Source organism: Canis lupus, chromosome 7, assembly GCF_011100685.1.
Source record: "Canis lupus familiaris isolate Mischka breed German Shepherd chromosome 7, alternate assembly UU_Cfam_GSD_1.0, whole genome shotgun sequence".
NCBI lineage: Eukaryota > Metazoa > Chordata > Mammalia > Carnivora > Canidae > Canis > Canis lupus.
The window spans coordinates 44,632,490-44,648,208 of record NC_049228.1 but is presented as its reverse complement, the minus strand read 5'-3'; the positions used below and the strand labels follow the sequence as shown (position 1 = coordinate 44,648,208).

The following is a 15,719-nucleotide window of genomic DNA, read 5'->3' as shown; positions in this document are numbered from 1 at the left end:
CATAAAAAATAAAAAAGACCCTGGGTAATGCAAGCATTATTTCTCACATGTCTGGAGCTTGGCTGGGGTGACTCGCTTACCCTGGGCTCAGCTGGCAGCTCTGCATCAAGGTACAGGACTGGCCGGACTTGGCTGGGGAAGCTCTGTTATGTGTGGGTTCACTCAAGGGCCAGGCTGAAGGAGCAGCCCCTGCCAGAAAGCTCTTTCCGTGGCTGTGGAGGAAGGGCAAGTGGGGTGACCTTGACGCTGCCGGCACGCTGAAGCCCTCCACTCGCATGGCAGCTTTCGGCTGTGCAAAGCAACACACATGGCCGAGTCCAGAGGCAAGGGCCGTTAAGATCTCATAGCTAAGGGTGTGGATGTGGCAAGGGGTGAAGAACTGGGATCAGTAATTCAACATACCTGGCCCCTCTCCCTCCCACCAGCCCGCACTCCCTTCCAAGGAAGTCATGTGTTCCCCAGTACCCCCTAGAGCATGCATGTGGCCCTCAAGACGTGATCAATGAATGAGCCGATCACAAGTGTGCGTGTGTTGGGGTGAGTGGGGTGTAGAGAGCACATGTAAGTAGGAGGAACCTGAGTGTGTGGCCTGAAAGGTCTGGGTCCCACCTGTGGCTCCCCACCATCGCGTATCCCCAGTTTCTCACCCGCGGCAACCAGTGAGTCGGCTATCTCAAAATGAACCATCTCCTATTCTGGAAGCAGGGCCACTGATGCAGTGGCGTGAGGTTGCTGGTTTTCCTGTTTCACTAAAATGTTAGTTCCCATAGCCACTTTAGTCTCCCAGGGATATTTAAAAAGCTCACCTTCAACCCTTCCTGCTCAGTCTGATCCATTCTGCTCAGAGCCACCGAGGGATTTGTACTTAAAAAGAAATCAGATCGCAAGCCTCCATTAAGTGTTTATTAAAGAAATAAATGAACTACATTCAACTTCTGTTCCCCAGCTTATTGATACATTCATCCCTTCATTCAGTCAAAAATATATATTGAACTCCTACTTCCCTGACCCTCAGATTTTTCTTTTTTCTTATGATGACAAGACTAGAATGCAGTGCCCAGGTCTCAGGGCTAACCCTCAGACCACATCCTTAGATTCCACAGTTGCTTGCTTGAGTGTTTGGTGTTATGCCATCATAATAAGAAACATTTAAACATCTTGCAGGTGGCATCCATCCTTGTTGGGAGGGAGGGAGGGAGGAAGGTCAAAGGTGAGCTAAGATCCAGGTTCCGTAGGAGATTGAATGCAGAGTGCATGGGGCTGTGTTCTCCGCTGGAGGGAGCTGGGGAGCTGGGGACAGGGAGGCACTGAAAGGGTCAGGAAGAGGAGAGGCCGGAGCCACAGGCTGAGGCTGGGGCTGCCTGGGGTGTCCACAGGGGGAGGCTGGCTGGCCAAGGACATGTCAGCCCAGGGATGCCAAACATTCCATTTGAGGTTGCGCATTTAGAGATGGCTTCCATCCCTCTTCTCTCCTCCCGTATCACTCTGGGATGCATTATCCCATCACTGACGGTCTGCATCTAGTACCTGAGTGGTTAAGGGATATAAAGCCAAACCATGCTCAGGAGCAAGAGTCTGAAGGCAGAGGGGCCGTGAAAATGCCAGCCTCTGGGAGGCTGCACGTTGTCTTCTCCAATGGGAAAGCATGGGGAGGACTTTGGACTTCCCCAAGTTGCAGATCTGGGGAGTCTTTTCTACAGGCTAGCCCTGGTCAGGCTGTTTGTGCATGAATTTTAAAAACTGTATATATGTCTTACATATATATGTATATAAAATCCTATTTTAAACACACTCATGGAGATTGGCATGGAAAGAATCTTTTTAAAAATTTTATAAGAAGATAATTAGTGCTCAGAGGCCTTTTGATGTGACTCCAGACCTTGACGGCGACCTTGCTTCAAAAAAGTAGGTCTGCATAGCTTCCAGGTAGGGGCACAGCTGAAACACCACCTGCTCCGGCAGCCCTCCAGCTCGCCTGGACTCTTCCTCCTCTGACTCGAGCCTGCGGTGCCCTCTCCACATCCTCCTGCACCCTGTAGGGTGTCACTTCAGCTTCCTACCTGACTGTAGGTCTGGATCTGGTCTCTGCACCCTTCTTGCGAGCCACCTGCTCCCCGGCTCAGATGCAGACAGGTCTTCCCATAAGGACCCCACCGAGGACGGCCCAAACCTGTGCCCAGGGTGGCTGTGAGCCCCTTGCAAGAGCCAGCAGCTTCCTCGGAGTGGGGGGGAGGGTGCTGTGCCTGCAAGAACCCAGCCCCCAAACACACACACACACACACACACACTGGGCCACAGCGCAAGAGCCTTTGCTAGATGAACTGTCTGACTGGTTTTATTGGGTGGAAAAGGAGGGCCTTTCAAGCACAGTGACAGATACAAAGTACCCTGATTATACTCTGAGGACAGATCAGTCATCACTCCCAAATCCCTCAGGGACAGCCACACATGGCTGGCGGGGTGCTGCAGGGGTGTGTGATCCCTGCTCCTGAGCAGGGCTGCATGAAGAGAAGGGAGGGCTGGAGCCCCTGCTCCCGGACCCCAGAGGCCACAGGGCCGTGCTCTCCAGGGTGATCAGGGCAGTTGAGGAGCCAACCCAAAGAGCCAGGGCCGGGGGCTGTGTTCCAGCGACATCCCAGTGCCACTCACACCGAGTGTCTCCACGTCCCAGCAAATGACACCCAGGTCTCCCTTCCCTTCCCAGTGCGGCCCAGTGCCCCGTGATTGGGCTCCTGAGAGAGGGGAGCAGGAGCGGCTCCGGGCCCAGGAGCACACGGGGCTCGGTTCGTCCTCCGGCGCAGGAGGCTGCTCAGGGTTGAGTTGGTGCCACCAAACCCTCAGGGACAGACTCCTCGGCCTTCCCGGGACCCACGAGGCAGGGCTTCCTGTGAAAGGACCTGGAGCCTGGCTGAGGCTGCGCACAGCTGTGGGGCAGGGAGCACCGGGCCGCCGGCCAACGGGTTTCCACTGCTCCCCTGTTCACCTCCGTGGTCTGTCCTGGCTTCCTCTGGGGAGCCAGGTGGCCGGGGATGGACCCCAAACTGTAACACTCAACAGCCCAGCAGACGCTCATTGAGATAAAGTGTTGTTTAAAAAAAGATACAATAGATGCATATATTTTAGCCCAAACAATACGGCTTCGAAGAAGAGTTATGGCTTTCTGACGGGAGGGCAGTTGGGTCTGGAAAGGAAATTTGCAGGCCACAGGGAAGACCCTGTCGCATCCCTAAAACATGTGTGCAGGCAAGAGAGCCCCAGGGAGGACCAGCAACCAGGGCAGAAGGACACACTCCCAAGGCAGCCACGGTGAGTCAAGGGTCCCACTGGAGAAGGGGACAGGAGAGTTGGCCCCCATCACCCAGGACCCCAGCAGCCTCCTCCCAATGGCCACAGCACTGGGGGCTGCGTCCCTGGCTCTGAGCTAACTCCGTCTGCAATCCCACTTTGCTCAGGCTGGGGGTGTTGGGTGACTCTGCCAAGCAAAACTGCCTCCACTCTCACCCCCTTGGGTACAGCCAGCAAGTGTCCTGGTTCTGGGGCCCCTGAGCTCGGGACCTAGAGAGGAACGAACACCAAAGAAGATGTCTCCCCCACCCCCCCGCCCCCCAGCAGGGAGTGAGGCTGGGGCTGAGGCCTGGGCCTGGACCCGAGGCCCATCAGCCTGACAACCTCAGACAGAAGGAAGCAGATAAGCCCCAGAGGCAAGAGCAGAGCACGGCTGCCTCCCTCCCAGCCCCCAGCACCAGAACTCCACCACAAATCCCATGTGACCTGGGGCATGCCACCGTCATCTTTTCGGGGCGCAGTCAGGTAGGGAGGCTCCTAACTGCCCCAGCTTCTCGGAATACAGCCAGTCCTGGTGAGAAAGGAGTGAGGAAGGTGTTTGGAAAGCAGAAGTGTTCACCTGTGCAGGGGGGCAGTGGGGAGGGGGGAGTCGTATTCTCAAATTCACAGATAAATCCAGGCTCGGGTCCCGGCAGCACCTGCCCTGGTCCCAGCACAGCAAAGACACCAGAGGTGGAAGCAGAAGTGCAGAAAAGGAACACCCTGGCCCTCGCCCTGGCCCCCACCATGGGCCATGCTGCAAGTCTCAAGGGGGAGGGTAGGTGGAAGCGGTGCAGCGTCTCCTCCTTCCTCCTCACCTCCTCTGCTCTGAAGGGTGGCAAAGATCAGAGGGAATGACACCTAAGTCCAAAAGACTGAGTTTGTCCACCTCATTTATCCTATGCTATCAGATAATGAACTATTGTCCCTGCCTGAACCTCAAGATAATGCAGGGCTAACCTTTTAAGCACCAAGATTTCTATGACTGTTTTAAGTGTTGCGGGGAGGGAAGTAATTCCAAAATGGGTGCACTGCTTCCTCCTCCTTCTTAAACATAGTATACGGCTCGGCTCGGCTCATTTCCCTACCCCCATGTGGTTGAGGACACCACAGGCGAGCAGACCTAAAAAATGCTTCATGACACGCATTTGCCCCTCCACTAAATGGCCTCAGATCACTTGGCGCTTTCTGAACGTACAGTTTTGATCTTTGTAATGTCGTTACTGCTAGCTGTCACTTCTTGCTAGATCCAGGTAGCTGTTGTCATTCTCTTAACTCGCTTTCCTAGGAGAAGCCAGAATCAAGTTCCCCAGAATTGAATTCAGAATTAAGGTGAACCCCACGAGGGATCTGCTGTTAGCACAATATTTGGTCCTAAACAAACAGAGCTTTTTAGCATCTGTTTCAGGGGCTCAAGATTAATTTTCCTTCATCTGAGTCCACAGCTATATAAGGGCTGAGTGAGCTTGCTTGGTTGGGTAAGTGGTCCTGGGAGGTGAGGTATGTTTTGACCTTATTTCGGTAAGATAGGGACCATATTCTCCATGAACAAGTCTCCCAGGTGTTGGGGGGGGGGGAGCTGGAGGGGGGGTCTCGTAAACTTTGCACTTGATCGTGGGATTCTGAGCTGCCTCAGGATCAAGTTCTCACTGGGACCACACCATTGGGGGCATCTGCAGAGGGAAGGGGCAAGGGGACGTGTCAACCCATTGGAGGAGAGACTGAGACAGGATCCAGACACTACGTAGCTGGTTTCAACTGCAGCCTTTTCCAAAGGAAGGTGGAAAAGGAAGAGTGTAATGCAGCAGGAAGGGACCTCTACTCCCTGGGTCACAGGCCATTTCTGTAGCACATCTTCTCACCACTACCTTCCTACTTGTTTTCCGTGGGTGCGGTGGGGGTGGGGACAGATCACTGCACCCAGTTTCCCTACACACACACACACACACACACACACACACACACACACTCCCTGGGGCCCAGGAACGGTCTGTGCCAGAGAGTGCAGTGTGGCCCACCGATGCTATCCGCCTTCCAGCACCGGTCACAGAATGACCTTCCCCTGGTCACAGGTTGGTGGTCCCACACTCCAGAGACATCAACCCCTTAGCTCTGATCACAACTGCATGGTATGGTAATCCCAGGCACAAATAAATTCTTAATCCAGGCCCACTCAGAGCCCTCTAACCTGGGAGAAGAAATATCTATGTACCTTTGGTTTAAAAATATTTCTTAACGTTTATTTCAGTGTTTAAAATGTTCGAAAAAAGAAAAGCTATTTGGTACCTTAAGAAGCCTCAGGCTCCAATCAGCTTTTCCCAACCCCCAATGCAGGGGTGGGGGGTGGGGGTGGGGAATGCAGGAGAACAGGGTCCAGCTAGTCAGAAGATCCTCTAGTGGCTAGGGACTAGTGTCACCATGTCACCATCATCACCATCACTTGGGAGCTGTCTGAGAAAGGCCCAAGCCAGCTCACCAAGTCAGAGACCACAGGGCGGAGGCCCAGGAGCCCCTGAGCGCTCCAGGTGACTCGGACTCTGACAAGGGTTCAAGTTCCAGAACCGCTGCTCGAGAATAGTGGTTCCCAACCCTGGCTACATGTTAGAATCACCAGGAAAGTTTGAAATACCTCGGTCAAACCTCAGACCAACTGGATCTGGGGGCGGGTGGGGTCCCAGCAGAAGTATTTCCCAAAGCTCCTCAGATGACCCCAAAGTAGAGCCAGGGTGGAACCTCTCTGCCTTAGGGCAATGAATCTTAACCGCTATGCAATAGAATCACGTAAGATTTTTAAAAATAAAGACAGGAGGCCCTCTCCCTAAGCCGATCATATCAGATTCTCTGTGAGGGCTGGGACATGGCACAGGGGTTACTTTATAAAGATCCCCAGGTGATTCTAATGCACCCACAAGGCTGAGAACCACAATTCAGAGGAAATAAAACTTTTACCCCAAAGCTGAGCAAGTCATTTTGTTGAAAGAAATGAGTTACTTAGTTGCCAAGGGAACCATCCCCCGAGTGGAAAGAAAGACAGTCACTGATTTCTGGCTTTTGTGCCAAGAGCTACATCAGCGACTGTTTTTTGAAATGAAAAAAGCCGGGAGGTGGGGGGGCTTCACATAAAAGACTATGCAGGGGAAAATATCTAGACTTGAAAAAAGATGGGCAGAGCTGCTGCCTCTCGGGACGCTGTGTAGCCAGGACAGCTGAGGCCTGCTAGCAAAGCAGACCAGGTCCACGCCGAGCCTCCACAAAGGCGCCAAGATCATCAGAAGCCAGGGACAGACCAAGGGCCCAGGACAACTGCTCCAGATGGAAAGGAAAATCAGAATTCTATTACAGAGACACTGGAAACAGTTAACATCATTGAAGAACAGCTTGTACCTGCCTAAATGCTTCTGTGAGAAATAAACCAGTCACAAAAAGACAGATACTGTATGATTCCACTTATGTGAGGTACTGAGAACAAATTCACAAAGGCTGAAAGCAGAGCGGTGGGTGCTGCGGGCCAGAGGCGGGGTGGGGGGGCGGGAATGGGAGTTCTCCTCTGATGGGTACGGAGCTTGTTCTGCAACATGAAAAGTGTTGTGGAGATTGGTCGCACAACAATGTGAATGCACTTAGCACTACTGAACTGTATACTTGAAAAATGGCTAAAGTGGTCAATTTTATGTGCATTTTATCACAATCAAAAATAGGGAAAAAAGTATATCTGATCATATCCAGGCCAAAATGGATTTCATAAATGTTTTAGATTCCCAATTATTTCTTTCGTCGCTAGCTTAATGGCAGGTTATATTTTATACTCATGTTTATACAAAGTGCAGAAGTTGAGTTGTGTGCCATATTTCCACTTTCACTCTTTTCGCACTGAAGTCCCTAGTCTGAGTTTCAAGCCAGACATCACCACTCACTCAGCAGCAGCCACCGAATGGCAGGCATCATGGGGGGTGGTTCTCCAGTAGTTATGCTGACATCGAAGGTGAAAGAAAAGGAAGAGCCAAGGTTGACCCAGTTTCTGGGGAAAGTGCAGGAAAGCCATTCACCAGTGGAGGGATGCGGAAGGGAGGAGGCAGAGGGACCGGTGCTGAGTGTCTAGTTTATGCCGGGTTCTGTGCTAGACATTGTAAGACCCTATTTCACTTGACCTTTGCCACAGCTAGAGAGGCTGGTGTCTTGGCCTCACTCCTCAAATAATGGATCAGAGGATCCAGGGACTTAAGGCAGCTCCCTGGAGGTCACCCAGCTAGTACATGGTAAGAGGGAACCCTGAAGCCAGGTTGTCCTTTCAACTATGTCAGCTGAGGACACGATGAGATTGGAGATGCTGCGCAGGTACAGACGTCCAGGAGACTGTGGTGAGTGTGCTTCTGATGCTCTAAGGGAGACCTGGCTTGCAGGTAAGGAGGCTGAGACACAGGGACAGGACAGGGGGTGTGAGGAGGTGAGATTTCTGCAGGAGCACGCCTGCTGAGAGAAGAGAGCCCTGAAGAAGCCTCACAGGAGGTGAATCAACAAAGGGGCCTGAGAAGGAGCATTCAGAGACAGAAGGAGTCAGGGGAGAGTGGTTTGTTAGGCAACAAAGGAAGAGAGGCCTCAAAAGGATGGTGAAGCCACCACCACTACCCCCATCACATGTCACGTGAACGTCAAGGATGAGGCCTGAGGAGCGGCCACTGCTTTGGCCATCACCAACCTTCAGAATTCCAGCTTAACTCCGGTAGGCCCTGTCCTCTTCCCCTGGTAACTGTCCTGGAGTGCAGACTTGCCAACTCCCTGCACAGCTCCTGTGCAGCATGTGGGCTCTGGACTCCGCGTCTGGACACCCTCTGGGGAGGGCACAGGCTATGATTTGATGGTTGGTCCCTGGCACCCAACACAATGCCTGGCACAAAGTAAGTGCTCAGTAATTACTTGTTGAGGGCCCAGCTGAAGCCAGCCCTGTGCCCTCCCTCAACCAAAAAGAAGCGCTGCCCCCGCTGGCTCCCCCCACTCAGCAGAGTGCAGGGCTGGGGGCTCTCTGCTCTCTGCAGCACCAGGTGACCAGCCAGCAGAGTCGCCCCAGCAGCTTTGCTGCTGAGTTTCACAGGCTGCATCTGACCTTGAGCCACCTTCCGTTCTGCTTGGCTAAGCACTGAGTCATTTACTTGTTTTTGCTGTCTTTTAACCCTGGAGCAGTGAGTTTAGCACAGAGAAGACATGAGGGTTGTTTTATTTGTGGGAAATCGATTTCCCTCAAATGAGAATTTAACTGGTAGTCTGCATTACCCCATGGTACGGAGTTGGAGGAGCAGGGAACAGAGCAGGGGGGCTTCCTGAGTCAAGGCCCACATCCCTTGGAGCCTTTGAACACAATTTTTTTTCCCACAAACACCGACTGCAGGAGAACAAGCATGGCCTGGAAGTCAGGAGAGTGGATGAGTCCCAACTGAGGCACTCGCTGGCCATGGGACTTGGGCAAGTCACTCAACATGTTGTCACCTAACATGTATGCTTTCTGGGCATCTCCCCTCACCTACAAGATGTAGAGATGATCTCAGCTCCCTGCAGGGCTGGAGTGGCACCCATTCTACCACGGGTGGGTGAGTGTTGCTACAGTGGATGCGGGTGGGGGACACCTCCAAGCAGAGACTGCCTCCCGGACCCAGGACAGCCTCCCAGAGCATTTGTTCCTGGAGCAGGGCCCAGTAACACCCTGCAGAGGCACCTCCATCAGGATCCCTCTTGTTCCAGCCCTCATGACACTGGCTGAGAAGCAGCTGAGACAGACGAGCATAGGCTTTGGGGTTCCACAAACCTGGGTGCGATCTCCTCCATTGGGTGCCTGACCATGGGCAAGTCACTAGATCACTGTGAGCCTCCAGTAGGAGCCTCCTTACCTAAGGGGGTCTTGTGAGGACCACAGGAGATAATTGCAAAGAAATGTGCTGGGCCTGACGTGGAATGAGAGCACACTGAATGTTAGCTGTTATAATAGTAAACACTACTTGTGGCTCAGATCTGTATATCAAGGATGCCTCCAAAAACAAATTAGAGGTTGTAAAGACCCTAGAGATCTTTCGTAAGCCTCTAGTTGTAAAGATGAGGCAATAGGCCTGTGGGGAGAGAAGAGACTTGCCCTAATACCCACAGGCAGAAATGGGACCATGAGTCCCGACTCCTCTATGGAGTGAATCATGAGGTTCTATCCCCCGCTCCTACAAGGGCCCTGCTGGGGCAGACACCAACCCACGGCACCCCCAAGCAGTGGGAATCCTGATGTCTGATTGCCACGGCTCCTGCCCCCAAAACACTTGGAACAGAAGTGTCACCCAGGGGCTCTGTTCAGTAGGTCACCCCTCCTTCTAGGTCTGTCTCCTTAAATGAGACAAAATGGTCTCTAGAAGCCTCACAGTTCTGACATTCCACGGTTTCAAGAACTGGGCTCAATTAACCACAAACATGCAGATGGAAACCTCAGCTAACTGGAACCTTCCCCAGAAGTATCTTCCTTGGGAGGGACAGACAGACCCCAAGAAAGCCTGGTCATCCCCAGGCTCACACAGCTTTTCCCAGCGTATGGCTCACTAGGGTCTAGTTTGTCTCACTGGCTACTTCCCTGCTCTACAGACAAGCAGCCCAAGGCTTGCCCAGTAAGGACCAGGGCTCAGAACAAAGGTGGAAGGTCAGCCTCCAGAACAGGGTTATGCATGGAGCATACCCTCCAGGAAACACAAGCCCAAACCAAGGAATTAGCCAAGAAAGGAGCCCTGGACCAGCAGCCTGGAGGCCCAGGGCTGAGCCCATGCTCTCCTCTGTCTCTCCCTGGCTGGGCCTGCTGCTCTTCCTATAAAATGCAGTCACCAGATTGTGCTCCCCACTCCCAGCTGACAACCCACAGCTCCTTGCCCTCCTTGGGCTGGGCTGGGGTATGCCCTCCACCCCAAGAGGACAGTGACTCTGCCTTTATTGGTCATCCTGTCTTCCCAAGCCCACCCCCAGACCCAAGCAGAATAGGCTTCTGAGAAAAGGCAGGAGGGGCCTGAGGTCCTCCAGAACTAACATTCCCCGAAGCTAGGTTCTAAGGCAAGTCTCCGTGGGTGTCTATCAGGCAGGACCACACTGATGGCCCAGACAGCATGGGGGAAGCAAAGACAGTGAACTTCAGAGGCGAAATGCCATGCTAACTCCTTTCAGCCCAGGCACAGTTAAATTCCCAAAGCACAGGCTCCGGGGGTCCATGGGTGGGGAGGCCACCAGGTTGCATGATGCGGGAAGTCCTGCCTTCACAGTGGAACCCTCAGTGATGCTGGTGTTGGAGGCCGTGAGGCACTTCCATCTGCGAAGCTCATCAGTCACATCTCAGCGCTTTCCAGCCTGGAGCCTACAGTTTCAGCTCAGGAACACAATGCAGCAGGATTCCGCAGGATTCGGGAACAGAAAGAGGAAGGGATCTTATAAATAACTCCTGGTTAAAATAGAGCTGAAAATAAGGAGACTGGAGAGGAAGCATATTGCGAAGCACAGATTAAGTCAATACCATTGACCTGAAAACCTTCGTGCAAATGGCTGGTCCTTGTCATTAGGAGGATCAGACACAGGATTGGACTTGGAGGTGCCGAGACTGTGTGTGTGTGTCTGAGGATGCGTGTGAAAGAGCGTAGCTCTCAGTTGACAGTGTTGAGGCGAAGATGCTAAGACACGGGGCTTGCATTACATCTCATGGTGTCACTTAAGGGACTTACATCAGCTGGAGTGACCTTGATTAAACCCTGGACCTCCCTAAGCCACTGTATCTGTCTTCATGGGAAGGTCCGGCTGCTGGGTAGATCTGTAAGCTCAGAGGTTCTAGATAGCAAATCACGGCTGGGGCCTTGGATAAAACTCAGGAAGCCAAATCCTGACCGTGCTCACATGTTCAGTCTCCCTCTTTTCTGTCCTTCAGGGCCTTCCCTCAGCAGTGGCAAGGCCACTACAGTGTGTGCTTTCCCGAATGCTAAAATTAAGTGCAAATGTGCTTTAGTCACTTGCAACCCCCAAGGCCCCATCTTGAGGCTTGGCTCAGCAGCATGCTCCCAGTGGGCAGGGTGGGGACACGGGGACACCCCTGCCCCTGCCAGCCGAGGCCAGGATGCTTAGCACAGAGCCGATTCTACCCGGGGCCTCCCCATCCCTGCCTCCTGGCCCACCCACCCAAACAGGAAGCTGAACGCCCCGAGGTAGTGACAGCCCGAAGGCCAGGCGCCCCCCACACTGCCCGGGGCAGGAAGGAGAGGAGGAAGAGGAGGAGCGCGTTTCTGCTCGCCCGGGGGTGCCCGGTGGCGGGCCAGCGTGCGCCGCCCTCAGCAGCAGCTGCAGGTGCCTGTGTGCACGCGCAGGATGCCCCGGCTGTGCAGGTGCAGGAAGTTGAAGATCTCGGAGGGCATGGCGTGGAAGCCGGGGCGGGGCTTGACGTTGTCGTAGTAGTGGTGGGTGATGTAGAGGCCCGAGGGGTTCATGGGGAAGGCCCAGAAGCCGAACAGGTGCACCTCCTCGCAGAGCTCGAGCGCCGCCGTGGCCAAGATGAGGCCGGTGCTGATGCGCTTGGCGCGCACCCCCAGGCTGAGCCAGTAGCGCGACACGTTGACCAGGTACTGCGGGTGGAAGTAGTACACGGCCTGTGGCGACTCGAAGTCGTCCAGCACGTACTTGACGCGGATGGACACGTCGGTGTTGCGCGTGTTGTAGAAGGCGGGCAGCAGCACCGACGCGTTCTCGTACACCTGCAGCACCCGGTAGAAGGGCCGCCGCCACTTCTCCAACTTGTGGAACCTGGGCGGAGGCCAGAGCGAGACGGTTGGGGGCCAGGTCCCCAGGCCTGGGCCCGGGAGCCCCTGCTGCCCCCACCTGGCACCCCGGGCCTGCGGAGAGGCCCATCCCGCTCCCCACCCTGTCACTCACCTCCGAAGATGAACGCCCTGCCTCTCCCAGCCGCCGCTCTATTTGTGTGCGGAGCTCAAAGGGACAACAGTGTAGGGAGGGCCACGCTTCACCCCAAAGGACGAGGGTGCCCCAGGGTGGGCTTGGTGGGGAAGTGGAGAGGAAGCAGAGGCTCTCCCTGGAGTCCTCAGGGCGTTCACCTGTACTTTCTTTCCCAAGATCCCCAGTGAAGTACGACAAATGAGCCCACGTGTCCTCTTTGCCCTCCTGCCCCACAGCCCTCACTTACCTTTTTCTTCACATTAAAGAGCTCCCCCCCACCCCCCCCCCCACCCCTGGTGGGCTCATCTCTCTCCTCTCTGATGCTCTTTTACTTTGCTGACTCAGTACGTGCTGCTGGCCATTGCACCTGATTTACCAACTCCCCAGCCTCTGGTCTCTGGACTGTTTTCCCTTCCACCCCCAGCCTGACCTGGATGGTGTGATGATGCCTCTGGTTGGAATTTTAACCCAATAGCACCCTTCCCCGAGGCCTCCCAGACACATGGACCCCAGGAGGGGAACTGGGTAGGTCCTGAGATCTTTGCAGGAGGCCTCTTCCCAGAGCTGCAGGGACATACCAGCATGGGGAGCTGCCTGCCCCATCACCACTGGAAAGCTTTATGGCCCATCTACGTGAAGACTGTCTAGTACTGGTGCTGTCCAAGGAAAATACAATATAGGCCACATATGTCATTTTAAATGTCCTAATGACTACATGTAAATAAGTAGAAAGACATGGGTGAAATTAATTTTTATCATCTTATATTTAATGCTCACAATGTTTTATTTAACTTGACATACCCCAAAATACTATGATTTCTACATGCAATCAATATATGCAATTGATGACCAATGGGTCATCCTCTTTTGCTTGGTAAGTCTTTGACAATCAGGTGTGTGTCTGACGCTACAGACAGCACACGTCAATCTGGACAGCCACATTTCCCGGGGCCCGTAGCCACATGTGACACTAACAACTGCTATATTGAACAACATGAGTTTGGAGGGTCACTGACCTCTCTGTGATGATGCTGGGGTTCACAGTGACCACATCCGTCTTCACCCCCACATCCATGGTGTACTTCTCTGAGATGGGGGGTAGGTTGCACCTGCAGAAGAGACAAGGTGGCCCAGCTGCATGTGCTCACTCATTTTAGATGGAGCTGAAGAGCGGGCAGAGTGAGGGTGTGGGGAAGGATGAGATGGTGCTCATACGGGGCAGAGGGATGCAGAGGCAGCCAGCGGGTGGATTCTTGGTAGCCTGTGCTCAGAGAGGCAAGTTTAACTCCTTCCCCCTCCCACCCTGAGTGGCACATTGATTACAGATCCATGACCCGTGAGACCCCACCACAGCCTCGACCCCAATCCCTTTGCTTTAAGCTTTTATTTCTGACCCATCATCTTTATCCAGGCTCAACACATATCACCAAAGAGATAAGAGGGGGATCTCTCTATGGAAGAAGAAATACAAGGACCAGTCTCTAGCTTAAAGCCAGCATTGGGGTGAGCCACAAGGCTGCCCTGGTTCCAAGCCCAGCTTCTGGAAGAGTAGAACCCAACCAGGGAGGTGGCCGCCCAGATGGCCTCAGCAGCAGATGCACACATCCCCTGGGGGTCTTCAGTGCCATCATATCTGCCATGCTCCTTATGCACCTCCCATTCTGCAGATGTAGAGACCCAGGCCCCGGCAGGTTCAGCCACCGGCCCCAAGGGACAGGGCTGGGGAAGGAAAGGAGAAAACCAAAGTGTAAAGGTGTGCAGGGGTGGGGAGAGGGGACCGATAGGCTGAAGGAGAGCATGAGGGCACGGGGGTAGGACGCCACCAGAGGGAAGGGCACGGTGCAGGAGCGCCATGGGCAATTCTCTTACCGGAAGACAAAGTCAGCACTGTTGATCTCTCTCCCACAGCGGCTGTTCTTTAGGATGCCTCCATTGCCCACCACTGCACACTTCTTAAACTGGGACCGGTAGTAGGGCATGTCCTGGGGGAGACGGGAGCACAGGGGTCAGAGACAACTCCTTTGCCCTGCCTTCTTCTGCTGCCCTCTCCACTGTACCCATGGCCACCTCTGTGAGCCAGCCTCACGGAGAACGTGCGGGAAGAGTGGTTGTTCCACTTTGCAGACAAGAAGAGAGGTCAGGACACTTGTTCTCAGTCTCACTGGTGATTACGAATGAACTGGAAGAGAAGCCAGGCCTCATAGCCTTTTTTAATAAGCCGTGGGATGCCTCAGGCTTCCAGAAAGAAGGGAGTATAGGTTATGGCTCATCCTGCTTGCCTTTGGTTTGCCCAGTGTTTGGCAGCTCATCTTCTCTGTAGCTTCCAATATGCATGTTTTATGAGTTAATGCAAATGTGCTGGGGGATGACAGCAGCAGAGATGGGGCCAGGACCACCCGGGGCCCATACCTGGCCCTCACCCCTTTCAGCTCTGGGCAGGGTACAGAGGGAGGACACAGGCCTGGAACACAAGGGTCATATGGACTGGGACAGATGCCAGGACTTGGCAGCAGCAGGGACAGAAGACCAAGGGCTGAGGGAGCAGCAGGGTGCAGTGAGAGCCTGCAACTCCTCAAATCTCGGCAGAGGAAGAGCCCTGAGTGCAGGAGAGCCCAGGACTTACCCCAAGTGACCCCAGGAGTGATCATCTCATAGCACTTTGACCTTGGCACACCCTGACTGCTGGGTTCCCCTGGTATGGGGTTACCCTGGTATGGGCGCTGACTGCCCACAAGGCTCCTGGGGCGTGCCCTCCAGGGGACCACAGGCAAGTTTGCAGGAAAAAGCAAATGCTGGATTGAGGGTTAAGAGTCCTGATTCTGCTACATCCCTGCTCTAGGTCATAATCGCCTCCTGAGTAACCTGAGGCAGATGGGACCCCAGCAGCCACATGCATGGCATGGGGCAGAAGCAGAGGCCTGAGTCACGAGTGGGGTGACCAACCACCCCAGTTAGCCCAGAACCAGGGAGCTTGCCTAGGATGCAGGACTTTGCTTGAGTCAAACCCGGAAAATCCAGGGCCAACCAGGATTGGGCAAAGACCAAGGTCAGCCCTGGTTTTGCCCCATAAGAAGGTGAAGGAACCAGGGACAAGTGTTCTGAGTTCTCAGCAACTCGGTTTTTCCATCTGCAAAATGAGGATAATAACATGTGAGTGTGTCATGCTTTTCAATGTGACCGTGTAGGACAGAGTTTCTCAGCTGGACACTTGTTGACATCTTGGACTGGATCACTCCTTGTTGTGGGGGCTGCTGCCCCACGCACTGTAGGATGGCTAGCAGCATCCCTGGCTTCTCCCCACTAGAGGTCAAGGGTATCCTTCACTCATGAACCCAAACATTTCCAAACACTGCCAAATGTCTCCCTGGTTAAGAACCATTGGTGTGAATAAAAAGCCTACCCAGGGCTGTGCTTGCCCAGAGATATCTTGGCAAGAGGACCCAGTCCTGTTACTG

General features: G+C 53.9%; 1 protein-coding gene across 3 annotated transcripts in view; it reads right to left on the bottom strand.

Annotated features, from left to right (window-relative positions):
* Window positions 1-889: 889 nt before the first annotated feature.
* Window positions 890-15,719, bottom strand: part of ST8SIA5 (ST8 alpha-N-acetyl-neuraminide alpha-2,8-sialyltransferase 5) — a 64,026-nt gene continuing 49,196 nt past the window's right edge. For 2 of the 3 annotated variants that reach the window (XM_038543351.1, XM_038543352.1), the window contains exons 6-8: window positions 14,134-14,246; window positions 13,281-13,373; window positions 890-12,114 (exon numbers count right to left, since the gene is read on the bottom strand). In XM_038543351.1, coding sequence (XP_038399279.1) covers window positions 11,646-12,114; window positions 13,281-13,373; window positions 14,134-14,246 — 675 coding nt within the window. In that variant the 3' untranslated portion in view covers window positions 890-11,645. The remainder of the gene's footprint in view (window positions 12,115-13,280; window positions 13,374-14,133; window positions 14,247-15,719) is intronic. The other variant, XM_038543353.1, reaches the window with a different exon arrangement.